The sequence below is a fragment of the Pteropus alecto genome, unplaced genomic scaffold (assembly GCF_000325575.1).
Source record: "Pteropus alecto unplaced genomic scaffold, ASM32557v1 scaffold45, whole genome shotgun sequence".
Taxonomy (NCBI): domain Eukaryota; kingdom Metazoa; phylum Chordata; class Mammalia; order Chiroptera; family Pteropodidae; genus Pteropus; species Pteropus alecto.
The window spans coordinates 32,332,228-32,354,727 of NW_006442491.1; the positions used below are offsets into that span (position 1 = coordinate 32,332,228).

Genomic DNA, 22,500 nt, shown 5'->3' on the forward strand with positions numbered 1-22,500 from the left:
CTGTAACCATTTTTAGGTGTACGGTTTAGTGGCATTGTTATATGGGCTTGCCTTTTAATAATAAAATAAAATGAAAGGAAATATTTTTAATGTGATTATAGTAGTGTTTTGGAGGGGCAAAATTAGACGTGTGTGATCAGTCTATCAGGAGGCATACTGCAGGTTTTATGTTAATCCAGGCACTTTTACTTTCGGATAGTTTGGTGTCGTGTGTGATTTATCATCTCCTAGGAAAGCAGTTGGATAGTTTATTGGCATAAAAGTGCATCTTACCTGCTCTTAATAACTGTAGCTTTGTAAAAGGTTACAGATGGAACTCCCAGGCCTGACGTTCAAGGCTCTCCAAGATCTACGTACCTGTGTGTCTGTCCCTCCTCCCCGCCAGCCCACCCACTGTTCCTCGCATAAGATGTGAACTCCAGCCCCAGCGCCTTTGCCGTGCTGGGTGCTGTGAGTGGAATGGCCCCTTCCGTCTCCCCGCCCTCTTTCACATCTGTCCGGCACCCAACTCTTTGCCACTTCCTCCCACCCTAGGCATGGGCTTCCTCTTCTGTTTTCCTCTTGTGACCTTGTACATGCCTCTGAATTATCACCTTGAGTTTCCCACATTGCTTGGCTTTTTCGATGTCTGTTTCTGCACTGGGTCTTTCTCAATGCCTGGCACATGGCCCGTGTTCCGTTGAATGTCTGGTTGAATTCCTGATGCCAGAGATTTCAAAAGAGATCTCTTTATCCTTTTCTCGTAGGATATCCGACACGAAGCCAGTGACTTCCCGTGTAGAGTGGCCAAGCTTCCCAAGAACAAAAACCGAAACAGGTACAGAGATGTCAGTCCCTGTAAGTATTCACATCGCCATTACTGGTCTTGCTGCTTCCGTTGCCTCGGCTCTTTCTCAGCTGCAGGGCCTCTCAGTCGAGACTCCTGTAGCTCTGGGGTTTGGTGATAAATCAGTAGCAACAAAGGTTTATGACTTGATTGTTTCCTATAATAAAGGCATTAGACACTTATAGTAATGGTTCATTTTTCCACCATTGGAGAGGGGTAAGGTTTCAGTTTCTGGAAAATTCAGCTAAGTTCAAAGCACTTTTTTTAGCTTTGACTTTTTTTCTGATGAATCATTTTCCTACCAGCTGAAGCAGAGTATAGCAGGCATAATATAACCTTTTCTGGATGACTCAGCAACAGTATTATTGGACCCCGAGCATTGTACTGAACTGTCACGTTGCCCTGCGCAGGCACGCGGGGAAGGAGCTGTTCCATCCCTCCACTGAAGACACGAGCCAGCTCTGCTTGTTGAGTTCCACCCTAACCTGCCCCCTGCCACCGTCATCTGACTTCTAGCTCTTTCCTGCCGTTAGCTTTCAGTGTGCCTGCAGGCCTCGGGCAGTCCTTGGCTCTCAGTCTGCTTGTATCTTAAAAGTAAATAAGTAAACGTGTTAGAATTTCTGTAAAGCAAGACACCCTGGGACTAAGTGAAGGACATGAACTTTGCCATCTCCTCTAGGCCACAGAAGCCTTTTTGACCCACCTCCACGGTTTTTAGAGCTTGTCAGTCGGTGAGGGTTGAAGCTGCCGATATCTCCTATGGCAGTATTCTCTGCCAGGGACGTAGAAGAGTCTGTAGGTCATTCTTCAAACTGGCACTTCCTGCATGCCTACTAAAGCACGCTGCGCCCGTGGCTGTGGGTGGTGGCTTTCATCGTGCTTTGCAAAAAAGTCAGCAGTGCCCCCTGAGTTACACCACACCCAGGCTTCTGGGAGGGGAGTAGAAATGGACCTAGACTGGTCCAGAGCAGTCTGCCTCTGACTGCTGCCTCAGGTCTCTACCTGTGCTTCAGCCTGCCACTTAACAGCTGTGTGGCTTTGGGCAAATTGTTCCTTTCTCTGAGCCTCGGTAAAACAGGAGTCACACTGATCTTGTAGGATTGTGTGACAATGAAATAAAATAACATGAGCTGCTTAGCCCCCGGTGTCTCACTAGTCAGTGTTGGCGGTGGTTGAGATGACCGTTAACTGAAGGCGCACACCAGGACCATCGGAAGTGCAATTCTAGGTCTTCAAGTGACACGCGATCGTGCCCCAACACCTGACACTCTTGAGTTAGCATGTCTAGGCTGTGGCACCTCAGACGCTTTATATTTTTAAAAATCTCTCCCGCCTTTTCTGCCGTGAGGTCCTGGCCCGCGGTTCTGCGCTCCAGAGATCACCGTTCGCGTCTTTCACCGGCGCCGCAGATGCCCGTGGTCTCCAGCTGTGGCTGTACTTGCTCTGAATTAGGCAATAATGTTGTCATCAATATTTCTTTTCTCCATCTTGGATCAGTACTCATCTAAATGGTTTTATGAACCAGTTTTACAGAGGAAAAAAGCATTGAAAATATTCTTTCACCCCCCAGTCTCATTCCTCATATATTTTTCTCCCCTCCCGCCACTCTGCAGTAGACAAAATGATTTGCTTTTAAGGATATGGAGGAGATGGGAGCGTGATTCAGGGTAGAAGGGGATCTCGTTATCTTCCGTTTGGCAAGTGAAACCCCAATGCTCAGAAGAGTTATTTCCCCAAAGTCACCCAGTGCTGTTCCAACCATTCACATAACCCACCAGTGCCACTCCCGTCATTTTTTTGAGATTTTTTTATTCCCATGACCCACTTAAATATTACCCAAGTATTCAATTCGTAATAACCCTTTACAATGAGAAAGTGTTCCAAACAGTTTTTATTTTTAAAAACATCTCTTTGGAATCCTGTAGAACGAAAAGCCCCCAAATCTCTTATTGCCATGAACTTCTCCTTTCCCACTGAGCTGGGGGAGAAGATACTATTTATGGGTGGTCGCCTGAGTTCATTATCCCTTTTCATGTACGGAAAATAGAAGTACTCACCTGCTCTTGTTAGCTGCACTAGCAGGATAAGAAAAGTGGCCCTCAGGGAACTATTTCTTTTATGACAAAGTCATGGTGAAAGGAAAAAAAAAAAAAGTAGCCATGCTTTTCAGTAACCTGGGCAGAACTGCCAAATGAGAGTTTATTTTTAAAAACTATTCTGAAAGCTATATTTAATGTGCTTTCACTATTTTGGATTCAAAGTTTATTTTTTCCAGTTAAGCTTCCTTTTAAATGTCTTTGATCATGGCAGGTTTTGACTTTGAAAGATTTAGAATCATTTAAGTAAGTTATACTTGAACTTTTTGAAAAACCTTATATAAAGGAATCCAAGGTGTGACTTTTCACACTGCTCTATACTTAGGTCATTTAATCTTCAAACCTTTAGATGTAGGTTAAGGAGGTGTGCTCATAAATCGCACCCTATAAAAATATATATTAGGCATCAAAGGACAGATTTCTTGACACCCTCTCTCCCCCAGCCTACCAAGTTGTGAGGACAGTAATAAGTGTTATAGGAAGATATGACCTAAGAATGGACTTTTCAAATAGGACATAATTCACGTTTTGGTGTCATTTGTCTCTATTATTGTTTAGCATTAAGTTTCAACCACTTCAGGAACCTTTCTGAAAGTACTAGTCATTCCCACATTGATGACTAATCTTGATTTAAAAGGCACGGCCTCAGCCAATGTGAACGTCCTCGATGCCACCAACTCACCTTTGTTTTCCCTCCGGGGTGCACTGCCTGTGTAGACACTTCGGTCCTCCAGGATTAACCTCTGAGTTCTGGTTTGCCTTTCAGTTGACCATAGTCGGATTAAACTTCATCAAGAAGATAACGACTATATCAACGCTAGTTTGATAAAAATGGAAGAAGCCCAAAGAAGTTACATTCTTACCCAGGTAAACCTAGGATTGTCTGAATTTTTTTTTAATGGTTTTTGCCTTACTCGATGTCAGTTTAAGCATTTTAGAGTGCTATTATCTATACCTCAAATGAAATCTTCCACATCCTTTAGAAGGTGAGGTTTCAACAGCTCATAAAAGCAACAAGGTAGGGAAAAGTCTTCCTCCAGAGATCGTTTGGTTGTTCACACTAACCTTTTCTGGGAAGCAGAACATTGCTGGGCTTGTAAAATACAGCATTAAAATGGCAGGATTGCCCATGGTCTGTCAGCAGAGGCATCAGAGCCGTGGCTAGAGAAGTGCCTGTACCTGTATTGGTTCCATAAGCATTAGCCTGAGAGCTTTGAGTGCTTCTTATAGAAATCTTAGGAGGTGAGCAGTAGACCTGGAACCTTTGTCCAGATGTCCAGTCAGAGTTCCTTGGCATGGTCCTCATTCTTTGATCCAGAAAAAAAAATTAGAGTATGTGAAAAAGCATGCGAAGTCACTTAAAATTCCCATTGGCTTTTGGCATCTTTATAGGAAAAAAAAATCATGAACGTGGTTTAATAATTGACCTTGTGAAACACTTACTGGTATATGAACCAAAACAATGGGTATCTGAGAATGGGGGCAAAGAAATTTTTGATTAATTTTCTCACATCGTAATCTGTTACCTGTAAATCGGTCTGAATAGTCTTAAGTTTCTCTTTTTCTATCATAATTTTTGTTTTCTCATTGCATATCAGTTGACATCAGTCTTATATACGGCTTTGGGTTATAGGGTGATTTCGAACATCATAATTTCGCCTAGTATTTAGAAATTGAAATTCTAGTGGAGCCAGAAAGCACTACGAACAGAGGCTGCTTTGCGACAGGAAACCAGATGAGGGCATGTTCACCGTGGCCCTTCTTCACTGCCCCTTTTTGTCCCATGCCACTTCTTCTCTGTGCCAAAGTCAGCCCCGACGCCTCCCACAGTCAACACAACATCAGCCATACGGTGTTCACTCTCGGGGGGCTGCCGAGTGAGTTACTGGTGTATGAGAAGGGGGCAGGCCTTTACCAGGCCCTCAGCCCATGGTCCTCCCAGCACTTGCGGGATGGGTGGGGCGGATTGGGGTGGGGCGATAAGGAGGGAGATCCCTGGTCGGGGCGAGTTGGTGGGAAGAGGTGGAGGCAAGAGTGGCTTCCTAGGAACTTCTCTTTTTAGAGCAAGTCAAGTCTTACTTCCTGATTTCAGCCATTCAACTTTGGCGTGGGGTCCGGAAGCCCAAAGCGTAGATGGATAGGGTGCGTAAAGTGAAACGAAGCATTAGGAAATCAGCGTGGAAGCTTTTGCACCCTGCCCTCCCCACCCCCACACCCTAGCAGTTACTTGGCACATCTGAAGTTTTGTTTTGTCAAGTGATATCACAGATGTATCTAGGGGCTGACACCGTCTCCCTTTGCCCTGGGACTCGCAAAAGGGATGAAAGCAGCCTAACCCCAAAGTTACACTCCTGGATAGTATGACTGAAACATTTTCTAAGCCACAAAAGCAAGAAAACCCTGCTCATTTTTTATTTTCATTGTTCCTTATGCAAGTAACACAAGCCTCTGGTCCTGTCTGACCACCAGACGCATAGGGGTGTGGAGAACAGTGTCAGAGGTGCTCGCCTTCACCTCCCCCGTGAAGTGTCGGCTGAGTTTGGTGTGTATCCTTCCAGACTTTCTGTGATTTTTAATCCCTGTGACCCATTCTGAGCTGGGGTGACATTGGGAGGTAGGGAAGGTGACAGGCTAGTAACTGACAGGCGCCCCAGAGAGCTGCAGCTGAGGAAGACCTGGTGATGGAGTCCTCATGCCCAGGTCAGAGGATGAAAGGCCCAGGTGGCCAGCCAGGAGGCCACGGGATGCCCGCCTTCCCCGAGCCATTTTCGATTAGTCGAGGGAAAGGGTCGCACATGGCGTCTCTGTCGTCTGGGTCCCACAGCGCACGCGTGGATTGCGGACTTTCTGGTTCAGGCAGCAAGTCCGGGGGTGAGTTCCAGGCGAAAGTGAGAGGGCATTGGGGGTTCGCGTGGGCGAGGAAGGTGTGGTGAGACTCGCAGGGAACACGTGTAAAGGGCAAGAGTTTGGGTGAAGATAGTTGAGAATGGAAACCATTCTGGTGCTGGCCAGAGATGACACGCTCTGACGTGGGGGTGTTAGGTGATGTCCCCGCCAGGCCGTACTAAACATTGAGACAAACTCAAGGTGCTCTGATTAGTCAGGTGAGATAGGTAGAGAAACAGGCATGGAGAGGTAACGTCACTTGTCCATGGTCACACACACAAATGATGGGAGCTGGGACTCAACAGCCAGAAGCTCACTGTTGATCACGTCCTCATGCTGCCTGTCATTTCACCCAGTAGTTTTGTCCCATATTCCACCCACCCTTAGGGATGGATCCCAGCGGAGCCCCTCAGCCAGCTGGCCCAAACCAGACAGCGGAATCAGCATTTTCTCGCCCCTGTTGGTCAGCCCAGAGAGGCAGAAATGACCTTTCACCACATGTTAGAAGACAGAACTGTGGTTCCTGACCACTAGGCAGGGAGAGGTGGGTCTCTGTCCAGCCTCTGCCACCACTCTGCCTCAGGGCACTGTCATCCGCTGACCGCCAGGGATGAGTTTGCACTGGAGAATGTTTATATGCAAATGGCATGCACTTTGTGGGTTGTGTGTTTGCAGGGCCCTTTGCCTAATACGTGCGGCCACTTCTGGGAGATGGTATGGGAGCAGAAGAGCAGGGGCGTGGTCATGCTCAACCGAGTGATGGAGAAAGGATCGGTAAGTAGAGTGTTGCTCTCTCCGAGCGTGCCATTGTTGTCTAAGTTTATTTCTTTGCATTGCTTTACTATTTCTTTTACGTGGTGTCTTTTTTATTAGAAAAAAAAAAAAATTAAGCGATATATAAATACCTGTTTATTGTAAACAAGTCAGATAAGTAAATGAATTTAAAAATGGGGCAATTAGTAAGAGCGCCCTTGCACCGCCACACCCCACCGCGAGTTTGGTGGGTGCGCCCCGCTTCACCGTCACCCGTGGTGCCTGCACTGCTGTGTAAGCATAGTTTTCTATGCATCACGGAGCTGTGTAAGCAGACTTTCTTTTGAAAAGCCAGTGTCTACGGTATCATCATCATATCGGCTTTTCCGGCCGTGGGAGCAGCTGGAGTCTGGTTTTGCCTCTGAAAAATCCCAGCCACTTGGCTCCTGGCCATACTCTTCGGTGTGGATGTTGTCTGCTTGTGCATCTACTTCAGGATTTGTGTCATCCTTTCTTCCAAGTCCTTTGCAACTGTTAAAACAGCCTTGGGGTAGTACATGGACTAGAGGTGTGTATTTGTTCGGGCCATCCCCCGCCTTTCAACTTGCTCTCTTCTCTTCTGACCCTGCATCTAGAATGATCTTTCCAAACGCAGTCTCACCACACTTCTTCCCAGCTGAAAACCCGTCTAAGGCTCTTCCTGCCTCCCAGTAATATGTTAATGTGGCTGCAGGACCGAGTGTGGCTGGGTCCCAGTTAACCTGGACCACTCTCTCCAACTTCCAACTCCAGACTTCTTTTTTTTAAGTTTCTTGCCATCTTGCCATGTTCTCTGAATCACAGTGCACACCCTCACCCCGCTCCTGGGTGTCCTCAGATGGCTTCCCTTCGGTCAGCCAGGCTTGTGCCCTCCCTCCCCCCTACATGGCTCACGCTGCTGGGTGGCCTGTCAAAGGCCTGTCTCCCATGTAAGGCTGTGCATGTGCCTGTCACAAGTGTGGTATTCAACATCATGAATAGGTGCCATATCCCCGCTGCCTGGGCCCTTCCCTCTTCTCTCGACACCGCCGGCACATCTGGGACTCTCCAGCCGCATAGGTGAGGCCCTGGGAGGAGGTGAGCTGAGGATCATGGGAACGTGTGGCCCAGGACCCAGAGAACCGGGCGTGCCCAGGCCTGGCAAGGTTCTGGCACTGTGCTCGCTGAAGCTTGGCTGGTCACTGCTCCCACAGCTGTCCGGGCCACCTTGGGACGCAGACATGGCTTGCCAGAAGAATATGAGGGCTCTGGAGAAGCCACCCCTCCAAAGAAAGCACAGTCATGGCCCTAGGGGGTAAAAATAAAGTGCAAAGAAGTAGCGCATCAAAGGGAACTGGAGCAGTGAAAACGGGAGGCATCCACCACAAAGCCCCTTTGCTCCCCACAAAAGAAACGGTCTCGGTTACAGCAAACAGTCCCTCTTACCACAGCACATTTAAATCCATGCATTATTTTGCCTCTGTCCTCTTCTCTTAAAGGAAAGTACTTACTTGCTCAATAATAAAGCGCTTACCTGAGTGTTCAGTTGATAAAATAATGCTTCTTAGAAAAAAATTTTTTCATCGAAAGTGGTTTTTAATTTTTCTACTTCAGTGGCTTGATCAGTGAAATGTGAAGTTTGCAGACATGAAGCAAACCCCCGCCTGTCACCACTCTCGTCACCAATTTGGAATAAAGAATCAAAACATTAGGTTCCCACAGCTCACATTCCACAAGGGAAAGTGAAAACTGGTGGCCTGTGAGGGCGTTCAGCACGGGTCAGCGTTCAGGGTCTTTCGGCCCGGGCGCCGCTGCCCTTCGGGCCGGCTCATTCTCTGTGGTGGGCCCGCCCTGTGCAGGCGAGGATTTTAGCACATCCTGGTCTCGACCCGCTAGATGCCAGTAGCATTTCTGCCCCCAGCTGTGGCAACCAAAAATGTCTCCAGACATTGTCCAGTGTCCTCTGGGAGGCAGAATTGTCGCTGGTGGAAATCCGCTGTTCTAGATGGTGTTAAGGGTTGGGAGTTTGAAATCAAGACTTATTTATTCAAAACTCATCAGATACGGTAGCATTTGCGTTTTATTTTTTGGTTGCTAAAAGTTCAGATAAAAACCTCTGTCATTTGTACACGGTTTGTTTTAGCTGCTGTTGTCACAGGACAAGGAGCGCTGTCGTTACATGCTTGTCACCAGGCCTTGCTCGTAGTTGTCTCCCACTGACGGTGAATGGTCCAGAGATCCACCGTAGTGGCCTTTCCCCTCGGTTGCTGTGTTGGCCATCAAGATGCGTGGCTGGCAGGTTTTGCTATAGTTCACTGCGATAATGGGACAGTAGTCCCTGTTTCTTTTACACCTATTTTTTTTCACTCGGGGTCATTTGGGCATAAAAATTGGCATGAAAAGCCACATATGGTTTGACATTTTCAGTTCGTCATCGACATTATCACCCTTATAAGAACTGACCGGGAAAAATTGTAAGAAGTTGCAGTGGTTTATGTGCTGAGCTAATCTAGTTAGAAACCATCCATACAGCCCATGATGAAAACCAGCTTGCAGAGCTTTCCCATTTCATACGTGTTCGTTTTCTGGTTTCCTTCCTTCACCGCGTAGTGTAAGATGTTCCCCTCTTATTTTTGGCAGACCTGCCTGTCACCTTTCATTGGGACCTCATACTTCCTGGAAAACAGTTGTGCAGAAAATGATTGCATGTGTTAGACTGTGGCCATCCAAATGGCCAAAGACCCATTGGTTTGATTTCCACATTAACTTTAGGCGTGTCCACGTAGAATGCGTTATGTGTGTAAGGGTAGGGGGGGTCGTCGTTCAGGCAGGGGAAGTAAATGAGGCAAGTTTCCCTGGCTATTCTAGGGAAACTCTCCCGAAGTCCCTACTAAAGATGCTCTTTGAGTTCAGGTGCTTTTGTGCTTGAGACTCTGGATTTTGTATCGTAGGTGCCATAGGCCTCGTCCATCTCTCTTATAATCTACTTAGTTCTGTGTTCATCACTCCTTGGGAAAGCCAGATCTCCCATCGCAGGGTCACTTAGGTGACTTTCATAGATTGTTCTTAAGATTGCCTAGTCATTTGCTTTAGAAGGTCCCGAGGCCTTCTCTCTCACATCTACCTTCATGGCAGTTATGGCAACTATGACAACAGTGCCACATTGCTGCTTGGTACCCACCCAAGACATGCCTCAGTTTGAATCCTGGTGAAGGACTGTTTTCTAGTAAAATAAATCTTTTCGGGTCAGTACATGTCAATTTAATAGGATAACAGGAAGTAGTGATCTTGTGCTTATTTTTTTGTTTTGTTTTGTGTGTTTGAAACGAAAATATCTACAGGAAATGACAGAGCAGAGCATGGCATGTTACAGTAGAAGTCTAAATTCTTGAAAGTAAACACTGGTTGATTGACACTTAACATTACCAGAATTCCTCAGCTGTCGAGTTCCAAAGTCTTGGTCTTTATCCAGATTACACAGATTTATTAGACTTTATATTCAGTTTTGAAAGTGAGTGCTTGCTTTGTAGAGGTGGGATTTAAAAGACTCATTTTCCCTGCCCATCAGCTATGAAAACACTGGCCTCTTCTTGGGTGACAACTGGCCATTCTCTGCATTCTCTGCATCTCTGCTTTGCCCCAGCCTCTCTCTGCTTGCTGGTTGAGTGTCCCACTCCAGCACACGTGGTTTTGAACCTATGCGGGCAGTCTCTTTGTTTCTGGGGTCTTAAAGAATTACACAGGTTTAATGACTTGACACGTGGGAATAAATGCATCCTTTAAAGGTCTTCCAAAGTCTTGCTTTCAGCCACCCCACCTCCTTTGGCTAAGTGTGGAATCTTACCATGTCGTTGATGCTTCTGTGTCCTGAGTGGCAGAATTGCCGCGATACTGACAGAGTGGCCCCATTCCGGAGGTTTGTCTTCGGCAGTTCGTCTGTGGGTGACGTGGATGAAACTGGCTAAAACTTTCAAATAGGGCTGTTTAGGAAGCCCTATTAGCCATCTTTTTTGGGTCTCATGAAGTTCGATGCTGTGTTGGCATCACATGCTGGTGTTTCTTGATGAGTCTGTCTTTGTTTTGTTTTGTTTTTTGGGCAGCGGGCAGCTTCAGCAGAGCAGGACCAGAGGGCACCTGCTTCCATCTGCACCCTCCATAAGAGCTTCCTGGTGCCTCGTTGTGCAGGTGATGCTGCAGGTTCCCAGGCTCGCTGCCAGAGCCACTGTGTCTCGGCCCCAGGGGCCCATCTCCCGCTGCCCCTCTGAGACGGGCTTGGTAGTCCCCACCTATGAAGTCCCAGTCGTTCTTCTAGACATGACTATCAGAGGCTGCTTCTTCCTTCGAGCTTTCTCTGATCCCGTTCGCATAACATCAGCCGGCCTGAAGCATGTACCTTCTGCATTCCCATGGCACGGCCACAGCGGTCCCTCCTCGCAGTTCCTCGGGCCAGCTTGTCACTGCCGGGCATAAAAACAGTCTCTCCTGACAGACAGGCCACCCTCCACCTCCTGTGGCATTTTAAATACATCATCCTTTGCCTCAGAGGAGGTGCTGAGGGAGCGAATGCGTGTCGAATTACAAGTTGTCTTGAATTCGTACCATTTCCCAAACGGCTGTTTGCACACACTGATGTTTCATTCCGTGGAAGCCATACCATCTTTGGGGGTCCCTCTGTCGAGGCTCATTGTCAGTCCTCTGGCTCTCAGGCCGCGCACTTGGCCCCCGTCCGCCTGCTGTTTTTGTCCAGAATGGTTATCAGCAGGCAGAAATGGCAGGTAACACGTAGAAATTTAGCTCAAGTAAAGTATGCCACGAAATTTGAGTCGAATTCTTTTTCTTAAACTCTAAACGAAACTAAGCCTTTGGGTTTGCTTGCTTTAAAGAAAAAGTTAATGTTACAGTTAAATCAAGACCATCAAGTAGTTTCTGAAATTGTTAAACTAGAGCATCAAAAGTGTTCTTCTGAACTGAGGCAAACTTGGATGGGGGAGGGGGGACAGGATGAGGCCATGGGTGCCCCTGGGCCTCGGCGGAGCCCCTGTCCAGGCCTGCTCTAAATTGTTTTCATCTGATTGTTTTCACGTGGAGTCTCTTCTAGTCTCGTTTTCAGTGAGCCTCGTGTTTTCCCCAGGGTAAGGAGTCTAAGCCAACACCACCAATCAGGTTTTTGACAATCTTTGAAATGGCTACATAAAGTGGTCTCTGAGGGACTAAACCTTTCCCGCAGTCTGGCTCCACCTCAGAGATGATAGGGGGAAAGGATCAGACCCATGAAACACCCCATTGTACGGATTACCGGGGTGCTGCTGGGTTTGGAAATCTGCACCCTGGCTGGATCTTTACAGGCCAGGCAGGTTATGCCAACGGCGGCTTCCAAGGTCGGAAAACCCCAGGCTTCTGCATTATCGTAAAGCACGTAGAAGGTACTCTGACCTGTCGTCAGTACTCATAATAATTCAGTGTTATTTTCTCCCCTAGTTAAAATGTGCGCAGTACTGGCCACAAAAAGAAGAAAAAGAAATGGTCTTTGAAGACACAAATTTGAAATTAACATTGGTCTCCGAAGATATTAAGTCATATTATACAGTACGACAACTAGAATTGGAAAACCTTTCAGTAAGTATGGCATACTCTTACGTACCCTGACGGTCGCTGGTTGAGGTGTCTTTTCCCTTGGATGATAGTACCTAACACCAATTTTTCTGGATTTTGCATACTCTGAGCAAGGCTTGGTTTGGCGCTCGGGTGAGCAGCGCTTACCTGCTTCCTTACCAGGTGACCGGGTGCCTGCGGGTCAAGAAGAGGATCTTGGGTGCCTCCTTCTCCACAGAGCTCTCTCTCTAAACTTTAGCACTAGTTAACACACCTTCTTTAAAGAAGGGAGTTTCTCATCTAAAACCAACCTGCTCCTGCCTTCGCAACTGCAGAGGGATCGGAAGGGGCATCCTGCATGTTGCGTGCCTGCAGAGCATGCGCCTTCTTTGATGGCCCACAGCTTCTTTCGTCTGAAGCGGAGGGAAGGAGGGCCCTTCTAGGCTGACCCCGGTTCCATAGCCAATGTAAGGTTTCTAGGTGAGGTCTTGGGTTTATTTGTCGTGGGAAGAATTTATGACACCGTTTGCTGGCTATCGTTAAAAGATGGTCTTGGAACGTGGCAAGGCACTGTGCTAAGGAACAGCTCCACAGAAGGCCCAGGCGTGGGGATTCTAGATCACTCACCTGGAGCCGTCACTCTGAGGATGAGAGCCCCTGCTAGTACCAGAGACAGTGGAGGGAGCTCAAGGTAGCTCCTGGGGACACCCTCAGACACGATGGTCAGCCACCGCCCTCTGGAACTAGAGTTCCTGGGCTCGATCCTGGCCTGCTGTATCGAACTGCCAGACTTTGGGCAAGGGGCATCACGACCCACGCTGTCTGTTTCCTCTTCGGTCAGGGTGGAAGAGGTAATATGTGAAGTGTCGAGCGGCACCAGGCCCAGGGCACGTGCTTGGGAAGGGTTAGCAGTACCGTGGGGTCGAAGTCACGCGGGATTATTCGAGGAGCAGCACAGGTGACCGGCCCGAAGTAAAGGTGCGGCGATGATATGATCCTGCGGATTGGGACTCTTGGGGCTGTGTCGAAGTGTAAGGACCTGCTTCTGAGTGACATTCGTGTCTCGGGTGTTTTATGGCCATCATGACTTCTGTTGTTGAATTACTGGCCGAAGTAAGATCTAGAACTTAGCACAGGTTACTGCCATGTAGAGAACAGGTTAAAATTGTGTGGCTTTTAAGGAATGCAGCAGTGCAGTCTATCCGAGTGCTGTGTGTGTGTGTGTGAGTGTGTGTGAGTGAGAGAGAGAGAGAGAGAGAGAGAGAGTGTGTGTGTGTGTGTGAGTAAGTGAGTGAGAACGCTGGAGCCGTGGGGCCGGCCGTAGCCAAGCACGGAGGCTCTAAGGGAGTGATTTATGGAGGGGTTTGATGGAGGATTTTCAGGAATCATGTTGGCAGCGGGTTGGAATGTGCCTGGAGAATTATGTAGTAGCCTTTTTTTTTTTAAATGCTTTTTAGCATTGGCAAGCCTGACATATTAAGAGTGACTTCTGGTAAACTCTGGAGAATATTTCCCCTCTTTGTTGAGGGAAACGGAATTTGGACCGAGCAGAAGAGGTTCGTACTGGGCGGCGGAGCAGATACTGCTGCTCAGACACCTTAACATTTGTAGGATCTGTTTGCCTAACAGACTTCACTTTTAAAAAACCAATTCTCAGACATGTGTATTTATCCGTTCAAGCACAGGTCTAAAATGAATTCTTTGAGAAAGAGATGGGCACGCATGAGGGAGGTTTTAAACAGGAGATAACCCACACCTTCTTCAGGATTAAAAGAAAATTTATTTTTGGCATGTTTTCTTCTTACTCAGTTTTTAAAATACATTAAAATACATTTTAAGTGCTTTTCTTTCCAAAAAAAAATAAAAAATGGAAAGGCATTTCTCTTTTAAGCCATTAAAAGTATTAGGAAATAGTTTTTAGGGAGGAAAGAACGGAATTGCCTAGTATAATTCTATAAATTATCCCGAAGTCACAGGCAGCTTTCTCCCGGTTCTGTGGAAGGATCCCAGCGTATGTCACAGTAATAGCTGGTGCAGGGATGAATATGTGTATTTTCTGGTGTTGGGTCGTTGGCGTTTATCGAAGGCCCTTTCACACGTTTCCATCACACCGGGGTCAGGGAAGGTGGTTATAACGAAGTTGTAAGCTCTGGGAAGGCGAGTGTGCCGTCTTTACTTCATCGTGCCTGGCACGATGTAGGAGGACAGTGTCGTAAGTGGGTCTCTGGCCCAAAACGTTTCTCCACCAGCCACTCTCCAGGTGACCGAGGCACTGCCTTGGCCCTTAGCACAGCACAGCAGGAGACGCTCAAGGCTGGCCTGGCTCCTTATCTTCCAACCTTGTTCCTGTGCCCACTTTAGCAAGGCTTGCAGGCCTTGCTCACCCCGTGACTGGTTCCCGTGCACTGTGTGTCCTTAACTCAGTAAAGACCGCGAGTGCTCTCCTCCCTATGGGAACTACATTTCGATCATAGTTGCTGGAGACCAAGTGTCCACTTCAGGAGCGGACTCTCATGGTTCAGAGAAGGAGCAGAAGTGGATACGGCACCAGACACCATTCTTTCTGCCTCTCTGGGAGCAGACCGGGCCAGGGTCCCCCTTTCAAACGTTGCTTGCAACAGGCTCTGGACACAGGCTCTGGAGTCAGACAAAGTCAGATTGAAGCTCCTGCTCCCCCACCGAATGGCAGGTCGGCCCCTGAGCCCCAGTCTCCTAATCTGGAAAATGGGAATACACGCCTTGAAGGGTTGGTGTGAGAACTCAGCGAGCTGATGTGCTCAGTGCTGATGTGCTCAGTGCTGATGTGCTCAGTGCTGAAACGAAGTACACGTTTGGGGACCATCTGTTCAGCCGAATATTGAGCCCCATGTGGCAACCTTCAGTCTTTGGAGACTGAGTCGGTTACTTTTTTCTCTAAAATGACAACCCTTGTGAAGCCCTGAGTTACCTGAAGCTGGTGCCACACGCGCAGTTACATTTTCACTGTTTCACGTGAAAGCTTTATGACAAGATTATGGGTGGCAGTGCAGCAGCATCGTGGGGCAGAGAGAAATCCGTTGTAACCATAAAGAGAGCAGAGGTGAGAGGGACATTGGAGAAAGAGGTGGGCGAGACTGTTCCATCTTACCGGAAGTGACGTCAGAGCAGGAGCAGCCTGCAGTCTGGGGTCGAGCACAGGGCCGCCTGGCACCTCGGTGCCTGGTATTTGTGGACTGAGTGCACGGCCTTTGGCAGATCTGAGAATTAAAGCTGCTCTTAGGGTGCATGTGTGGAAAGGCACTTCGCGCGCTTGGAGTTCATGATTTCCGTACAAATGATTATCTTAGAATCGCCATGAGTATTTTTCTCTTTCAGTCTAAAGAAACTCGAGAGATCTTACATTTCCACTATACCACGTGGCCTGACTTTGGAGTCCCCGAATCTCCAGCCTCTTTCCTGAACTTTCTTTTCAAAGTCCGCGAGTCGGGGTCACTCAGCCGGGAGCATGGCCCCATCGTGGTACACTGCAGCGCTGGCATCGGCAGGTCGGGGACCTTCTGTCTGGCCGACACCTGTCTCTTGCTGGTAAGGAGGCCCCTGGAGACCCCAGGAAGAGACGGGGCCACATGTAAAGCTCTCCTCTGGCCTGGTATCTCTGGTATTATCTCTGCAGAAAACGAGCTCTGATCTTCACTTTTTAACAACTTCCCTCCCATGAAAATAGCTTCATCCCCAAAGCTTTGTTCGAAGGGATGTTCTTAATTTTAAAGTATAATCCAGGAAGATCCAGAGAATCCCCGTCTCATTCTTTCCCCTGTGCTCAAGTGTTTCCGATTTTGCTGCATTTGCTCACATTTTCTAGAATTCTGCCTTCCCCATTGTGTTTTTTTTCCTGAGCAGGCACGGAGAGTCAGGGCCGGCTGAATTGTGTCTCTTTCTGGCTTTCAGATGGACAAGAGGAAAGACCCTTCTTCTGTCGATATCAAGAAAGTCCTGTTAGAAATGAGGAAATTTCGAATGGGACTGATCCAGACAGCAGACCAGCTCCGTTTCTCCTACCTAGCTGTGATCGAAGGTGCCAAATTCATCATGGGAGACTCTTCAGTGCAGGTGAGCATTGCTTTCGTTTTGATCCAGGTGTGTGGATTTTCAATTTTTGTCTGAAGATGGGGGCCGTCGGTTATGAAAGTTCGAGCGCTGTCACGTGTCAGAGTGAATAGCTGTCCTTCATGTTTCAATAGCCGAAAAGTCGTGGGGATGTTTACCAGCTTCCAATTTCTTCGGCCTTCGAAACGCTCACATAGAGAACATGAATAGAGAAAGTAGATTTTATTTTCAAAAGCATTCATCTTTCAAATTCATGTCTGGAGACCCGAGAAGCAGAGAGAGCTCCTCACCAAGCCATCACCTCTGCTCCCTGAAAGGAGAGATTTCCTGACAGATTAGCCAGACGTGAGCACTCATGGGACTTCGTCTTGCTGCTTTTTCCAGGAGCAATGGAAGGAGCTCTCCCACGAGGACCTGGAGCCCCCACCTGAGCATGTCCCCCCACCTCCCCGGCCACCCAAACGAATCCTGGAGCCACACAATGGGAAATGCAAGGAATTCTTTCCAAACCACCAGTGGGTAAAGGATGAGTCTGAGGAAGATAAAGAAGATGGCCCCATCAAGGAAGAAACCATAACACCCTTAAGTGTCCCCTGCATGGAACGGTAATGTGAAAGGGCCTGGCATATTGGGGTGGGGAGAAATGACCTGTTTTAGACACACTTGTTGATATTGAAACCTTGTGGATGCAGCCCCCTCTTGGGGCATGGGGCTCCTCCTGCCCTGGCTGGAGGAGCCCGGGTACTTGGTCAGGGGTCAGCCCTGGGAAGTGAGACTTCAGTGGGATTCTAGCACCACCTTGTGGTGCTCATTGGAATCAGGAGTTCAGATTACTGGTAGTCAGGTCTTCTTGCCCAATGATGATGACAGTGCCTTTCTCTCCAGCTTCTGGCCAGTCCAGTAATGTGATGTCCAGGCTTGACCACGTACCTTCAGCCTCCAAAATGGTCCCTTTGGGAATTTAAACCTTTTCACGTAGTCTTGATTAAATCGATTGCCATTTTGCTTCTTTACAGTTTAACAAAGATTATCGAGTACCTATCGATACATGCGAAATACTGAGATAACAATATGTTTGTTATCTCCTGGTCTGTGTTCTAGACCATCTTGTTGGGAAGGGGACGGCAGATTGTAGTGGGAGCCTGTGGACATTGATGTGATGAGGTGTACGCTGAGGTGTCCAGCCTTACAGAAGAGACACTCAGCCCTCCCTGGGTGGTCAAGGAAGGCTGCCTGCAGGAGGTGGCACTGTGGAAGCTTGAAGAATGAATGAGAGTTAGCTCAAGCCTGAGACTGTGGAGGCGGTGCCCTTAGTACCTGGTTTTTGGAGAGCAGTTTAAGATGACTGCACATTTCGACCTCCTATTTGTATGCATATAGGAAATTAGCCCACAGCACTTCTCAGCGTTCAGAGGTGTTCAGGCAGAGGTGAGAAATTAGATAAATCCTGTTTTACATCTGTGTGGGGATGCTCTGCAACTGTTAAAACGGGGGGACCTGGCTGCACTGATGTGGCAGTTCCTGAGAAAGCAAGTTGCAGGCCGTGTGCACCGCAGGGGGTCCGCTGGCGAAATTAAGCATTAGAATCTCACCCGAGCACCTTCCTAAAGGCTGATTGTCAGGCCCGAGTCCTGACCCGTGAACCTGAGTCCCCAGGGGCCTTCATGCAGCTGGTCCTTATTGCAGGAACACCACTTGTCCAGTGGGCCCTCCCAGAGCAGGTGCCATTTGATATGCGGAACAACAGCTCAGTGACCGCCGCTCCACAAGACTGTGCCTGCCTTCCCAGGGCCCCTGTCAGCGTCGTCAGGGTGGGCCAGTGTGCTCCGTCCGAGGGCTCACAGACAGCCAAGGGCGTGAGAAAAGGAACTGCAAATGACTTGTGTCTCATTCGTGCCATGTGTTCTGGTTTCTTCATTCATTGGGACTTGTGTCTTTCATATTCTGTGTATGAAGGTGGGGAGTAGGATTCGGGAAGCTAAAAGCCAGAGTTTCAGAAAAAAATAGAGTTGCACCAAGAGCAGCGTAAGTGCCGCTGGACAGCAGCGGGAGCCCGCGTGCACACAGGCCTCGGCCCTGCAGCCAGGGCCTCGCAGGGCGGGCGCTGGAAATCAGGTGCTTCGTGTGGCCACCCCGTCTCCTGGGGAGGTGGTGCCTCAGGCAGCCCTGCCAGTCCCAAGATGCCGCTTGGTGGAAAGGCTGCGGGTGCACGAGTGAGACCGGACTGCCTGTGGCCAGGGCCTCCTTGGAGGAGGCAGAGGTGGAAAGGGAGAAGAAGGGCCTGGCTCCTCATGGGCTCATGGGCCTCTGCTGGTTTCTCCTGAGACAGCCCTGGCGCGAGGACACTGCACGTTGTCCCCACTGGGTCTCTCTGGCTCACCACTGTGGAGGTAGCTGGTGGACCGCACACAGGACACCTGGCAAAAGGTCCCCCTGGTCGAGTTGCGTCGGTGCTGGGGACTCGGGCCTCGGACAGGGTGGAGGAGGCTCAGTGGGAATGCGTGTGTCTTCCCGTGGGCAGCAACGAGGGCCCAAGTATCAGCACCTGTCGGGGTGCCCAGAGAGGAAGCGGAGGCTTGTGGGTCACACCATCGCCTTCGCCGATCTGCGGGGCAATGCTGTGCAGGCTGCGGGCCCAGGGCAGTTAGCAGCTGTCTGTGCACCTGCGGCTGCATTTCTCCTCGGACCCTCACCTATCTTCCATCGCTCGGGAGTCCACAGGCCTCCAGAACCCTGCGGTGGCTGCGAGGGCCACCCGGGCCCCTAGGCGGTGGGGTGGCAGTGACACGCAGGCCTCAGGCCCGTGTCAGCATCGCCAGGCTCTCTTTACACGTGGCTCCTTTTTTCCTAGAATTCCTCCCGCGGTAATAACTTCCTTGCCATTGTTTTCCCCAGAATGAGTAACCCCTCTCTGCCCCTCTCGTTCCTCAGCACGAGTCAAGACACTGAAGTCAGAAGGCGGGTCGTGGGGGCAGGTCCTGCTCAGGGGGAGCCGTCGCCACCCAAGGAGGAGCAGGACCAGGCTCTGACTCACTGGAAGCCCTTCCTGGTCAACATGTGCATGGCCACGGTCCTCACAGCTGGCGCGTACCTCTGCTACAGGGTATGTTTTCACTGACGGACGTGCCGGCAAGACCACGTGTACAGAAAGCACTGGCCGACAGCCTGGCGGTAGCATTCAGTGCTGTGCAAGGATCTGAGCCAGTCTCAGAAGAAACAGATCAAAGTTTTTTAAAGTCTGGAACTGTGAAGGGCTAACAAGAGAGAATTGAGGATTGATGCACTGGGGTTTTAAGGAGCCCTGTGGTCCCAAGAATACAACAGTCTAATCTCAGGGCCTTAACCTATTCAGGAGTAAGTAGAGAAAATGCCAAATACATCTCTCTCTCTTCATTTTTCTTTCTTTCTTTTTCTTTGTTTTTTTTTGTTTGTTTGTTTGTTTTTTGTTTGTTTTTCTTGGGGTTTTTTTTTTTTTTCATTTGTTTTTGGAAAAAAGGATTACAACACATTGTTGTTTTTAACCTTTATAAAAAACAGCTTTTTGTTATTTCCGGGGGCAGGGGGGTGGGAGGGACGAAGGAAGACTAGGCACTTAGGAAACTTTCATATACCCTTAGGTGGTATAACCTGATACACGACTTCTATTTGATTCCCCAGGGAAAGACTCCCACACTTTGAGGAATGTAAAGTCCTCTGGAGAAGAGGGTTTAAGGGTTTCGGACACTGTCTTGCTCAGTCGCTTCCCCTGCTGTGCGTGCACTGAGCTAGGACAGTGCCTGCTGGCTTTCCCATTTTGAGAAGAAAAACAGCAAAAGGCCATCTCTAGAAAACAAAACCCGGCTTGTGCTTTTGCTCAGGGTGTCCCCACGGGATTTCCAGCGTTCATCCCTCCATCCGCCCTTTCTCGTTACGGTCATCTTGCTCATGTCCTGCCCTCATCACCCATCCTCCAAAACGGGTTCCTCAAGGCTCCTGCCTCAGGGTCAGCGGTCACCACAGGGTGGCCACCGGCTTTTCACCCTGCCATTGAGATCCAGAAGGAGCAGTTTCCACTTGATTTGGAATGTAAATGCCATTTTAGTAAAAATCCACACATGAGAAGTGTGTTGCTTTTATTACAAAGTAAAGAGAAGAGAGAAGATTAGCTTCAAAATGTCCTGAAAATCACCTCACGAGACTTTTTTTTATCATTTTCAATATTTTACCTCTTTTCTGGCGGCCATCTTCGAATGCATCAGATGGTTTGGCAACACGTAAAGTTTCTTCCCTAGGGGTGATTTTTGGGAAGGGGTCTATTGTAAAAAAAAAAAAAAAAAAAAATTAAAAATCAAAACCCCTTTCTCTGGAGTGGCTGGGGGACTGGGGCGGCCTGGGTAGTACACGAGCCTGCGGCTCCACGGGGTGGGTCTGGGCTTATCTGAAAATGTTTGGTTTCATTCCAGTTCCTGTTCAACAGCAACACATAGTCTGACTCACCTCCACTCCACTCCACCCCCTGCCCGCCTCTGCTCGCAGAGCCAGCTCTCGTCTGGCCGGCATGCTGTGGTAGGTAAGGGCCGCTGCCCAGCGTAGCCAGCGCCACCCAGACAGACGTTTGCCCTGCACTAAAGCCGCCCTCCCCGGGCCGTTGGTCCTGACCCTTATCCTTTTAGTTTTTCCCTCCTCCCCTTCCTTCAATACCAGATCCACAACCCATGTTTTGAGGAGAGTAAAGGAGAGTGCCATGCTGGTGGCACAGAGAGAGCCATGCTGGTGGCACAGAGAGAGCCATGCTGGTGGCGCGAGTCGAGGGGCCGGCCCGGCCCAGTGCTCCCCCCTGGTGTGCCCTGGCGCATCCCGGGCGGGTGGCACACAGCACCCTCCCCCAGACCCTCCGCGGAGACTGCGTGTTGTGAGCCTCTCCACTCCATATTTATTTTTTTTTTAATTTTTTCCCCCAAAGGCATCCATAGTGCACTAGCATTTTCTTAAACTAATAATGTATTCAGACGTGTCGATGTCGGCCTTGCATCAAAGGCTTTCTCAGAAAGTACAATAATAAACCCTCAGGTAGTGCTGGGAACGCGAGACTTTGCCACGAGGCCGCTGCTTCAGACCAATACTAGGAAGGAGGACGGTCGTAAGCGGTGGTTCTTTCGTGACTGTGGGTAATGTGAGAAGAGGTTGGGCATATGTTTATAGAACAGTGGGATAATATATAATGAATACTTGGATATTTAAGATACACGACGAGAGATTACAGTTATTCCCCTTCCCGGTTATCTGCTAGAACCTTGTTCTCGGTCACCGCTTTCCCCGTGTGTATTAGAATGCATGTTCAGTCTTCTTGTGTCCTAATCAGATACCACGTGCTTGAAATACTTAGATCTCTGCTTACTGAAGTGCCCCGTGTACAAGTCCAGTCTCCCTTTGCATGATCAGATCATTGCGTGGCTGTGGTTCCTTAGACTGTTGCTGAGCTAATGGCCGTTCAGCGATAGAAGGATGTTTTCCAGTAATAGATACTTGCCTAATTCCTGGCATGACACTCTGGTGACTTCCTAGTGAGGCCCGGCCTGTCCTGGTCCAGCTGGGTCCCACTGTAACTCAGACATTCCAAGGGGATGGGAAGCCATAGTCACACCTCACGCTCTGGACGTTTAGGCAAGCAGGGTGTCCCGCACACACGCCTTTGGGATCGGCCTCCACCGTCCCAAGTTCACACTCGTCTTGAGCAGACCGTGACGCAGAGCCAAGGCGACTGTGGGAAACCACCCTTCTTGAAGCAGCCCGCATGACAACAGTCCCTTAGAGTCAGCCTGCCGCTGTCTCAGTCCGGAGGGCCTTGTGGAGAGAGGCGTGACTGCCCCGCCCTTGAATCCTGGGGACTGATGGTGCTCACGACTTTTCCTGCGAGGGGAGCTTAAGACCCCCACGCCAAGTGGCTTTTTTAACAAGAAAAAAAAAAAAAAAAGGCAGCCGTAGCTCACGAGCTGCTGTTTCGCCAGCATTTTCACATTTTGCCTTTCACGTGTCAGAAGCCGGTGCAGAGAAACTCTCGGTGGGAACTTTGAGGCATCGCGCTGCAGAGCCCTGGTGAGGTGTGGATAAGGCTGAGGTGCCAGGCCGTACGCATTTTTGAGTTGGGCTTGTCTGTTTGTTTTCGAAGTCCTATATATGTATGTAGTAGTTTGGGTGTGTATATATAGTAGCATTTCAAAAATGGATATACTGGTTTAACCTCCTCTCCTTGGAGAACAGATG

General features: G+C 49.0%; 1 protein-coding gene across 2 annotated transcripts in view; it reads left to right on the forward strand.

The window, feature by feature from the left end:
* Nucleotides 1–22,218, forward strand: part of PTPN1 (protein tyrosine phosphatase, non-receptor type 1) — a 60,557-nt gene extending 38,339 nt beyond the window's left edge. The window contains exons 2-9 of one of the 2 annotated variants that reach the window (XM_006921910.3): nucleotides 747–837; nucleotides 3,689–3,789; nucleotides 6,484–6,582; nucleotides 12,058–12,195; nucleotides 15,526–15,735; nucleotides 16,099–16,260; nucleotides 16,642–16,862; nucleotides 19,189–22,218. In XM_006921910.3, coding sequence (XP_006921972.1) covers nucleotides 747–837; nucleotides 3,689–3,789; nucleotides 6,484–6,582; nucleotides 12,058–12,195; nucleotides 15,526–15,735; nucleotides 16,099–16,260; nucleotides 16,642–16,862; nucleotides 19,189–19,375 — 1,209 coding nt within the window. In that variant the 3' untranslated portion in view covers nucleotides 19,376–22,218. The remainder of the gene's footprint in view (nucleotides 1–746; nucleotides 838–3,688; nucleotides 3,790–6,483; nucleotides 6,583–12,057; nucleotides 12,196–15,525; nucleotides 15,736–16,098; nucleotides 16,261–16,641; nucleotides 16,863–19,188) is intronic. The other variant, XM_025040024.1, reaches the window with a different exon arrangement.
* The last annotated feature ends 282 nt before the right edge of the window (nucleotides 22,219–22,500 follow it).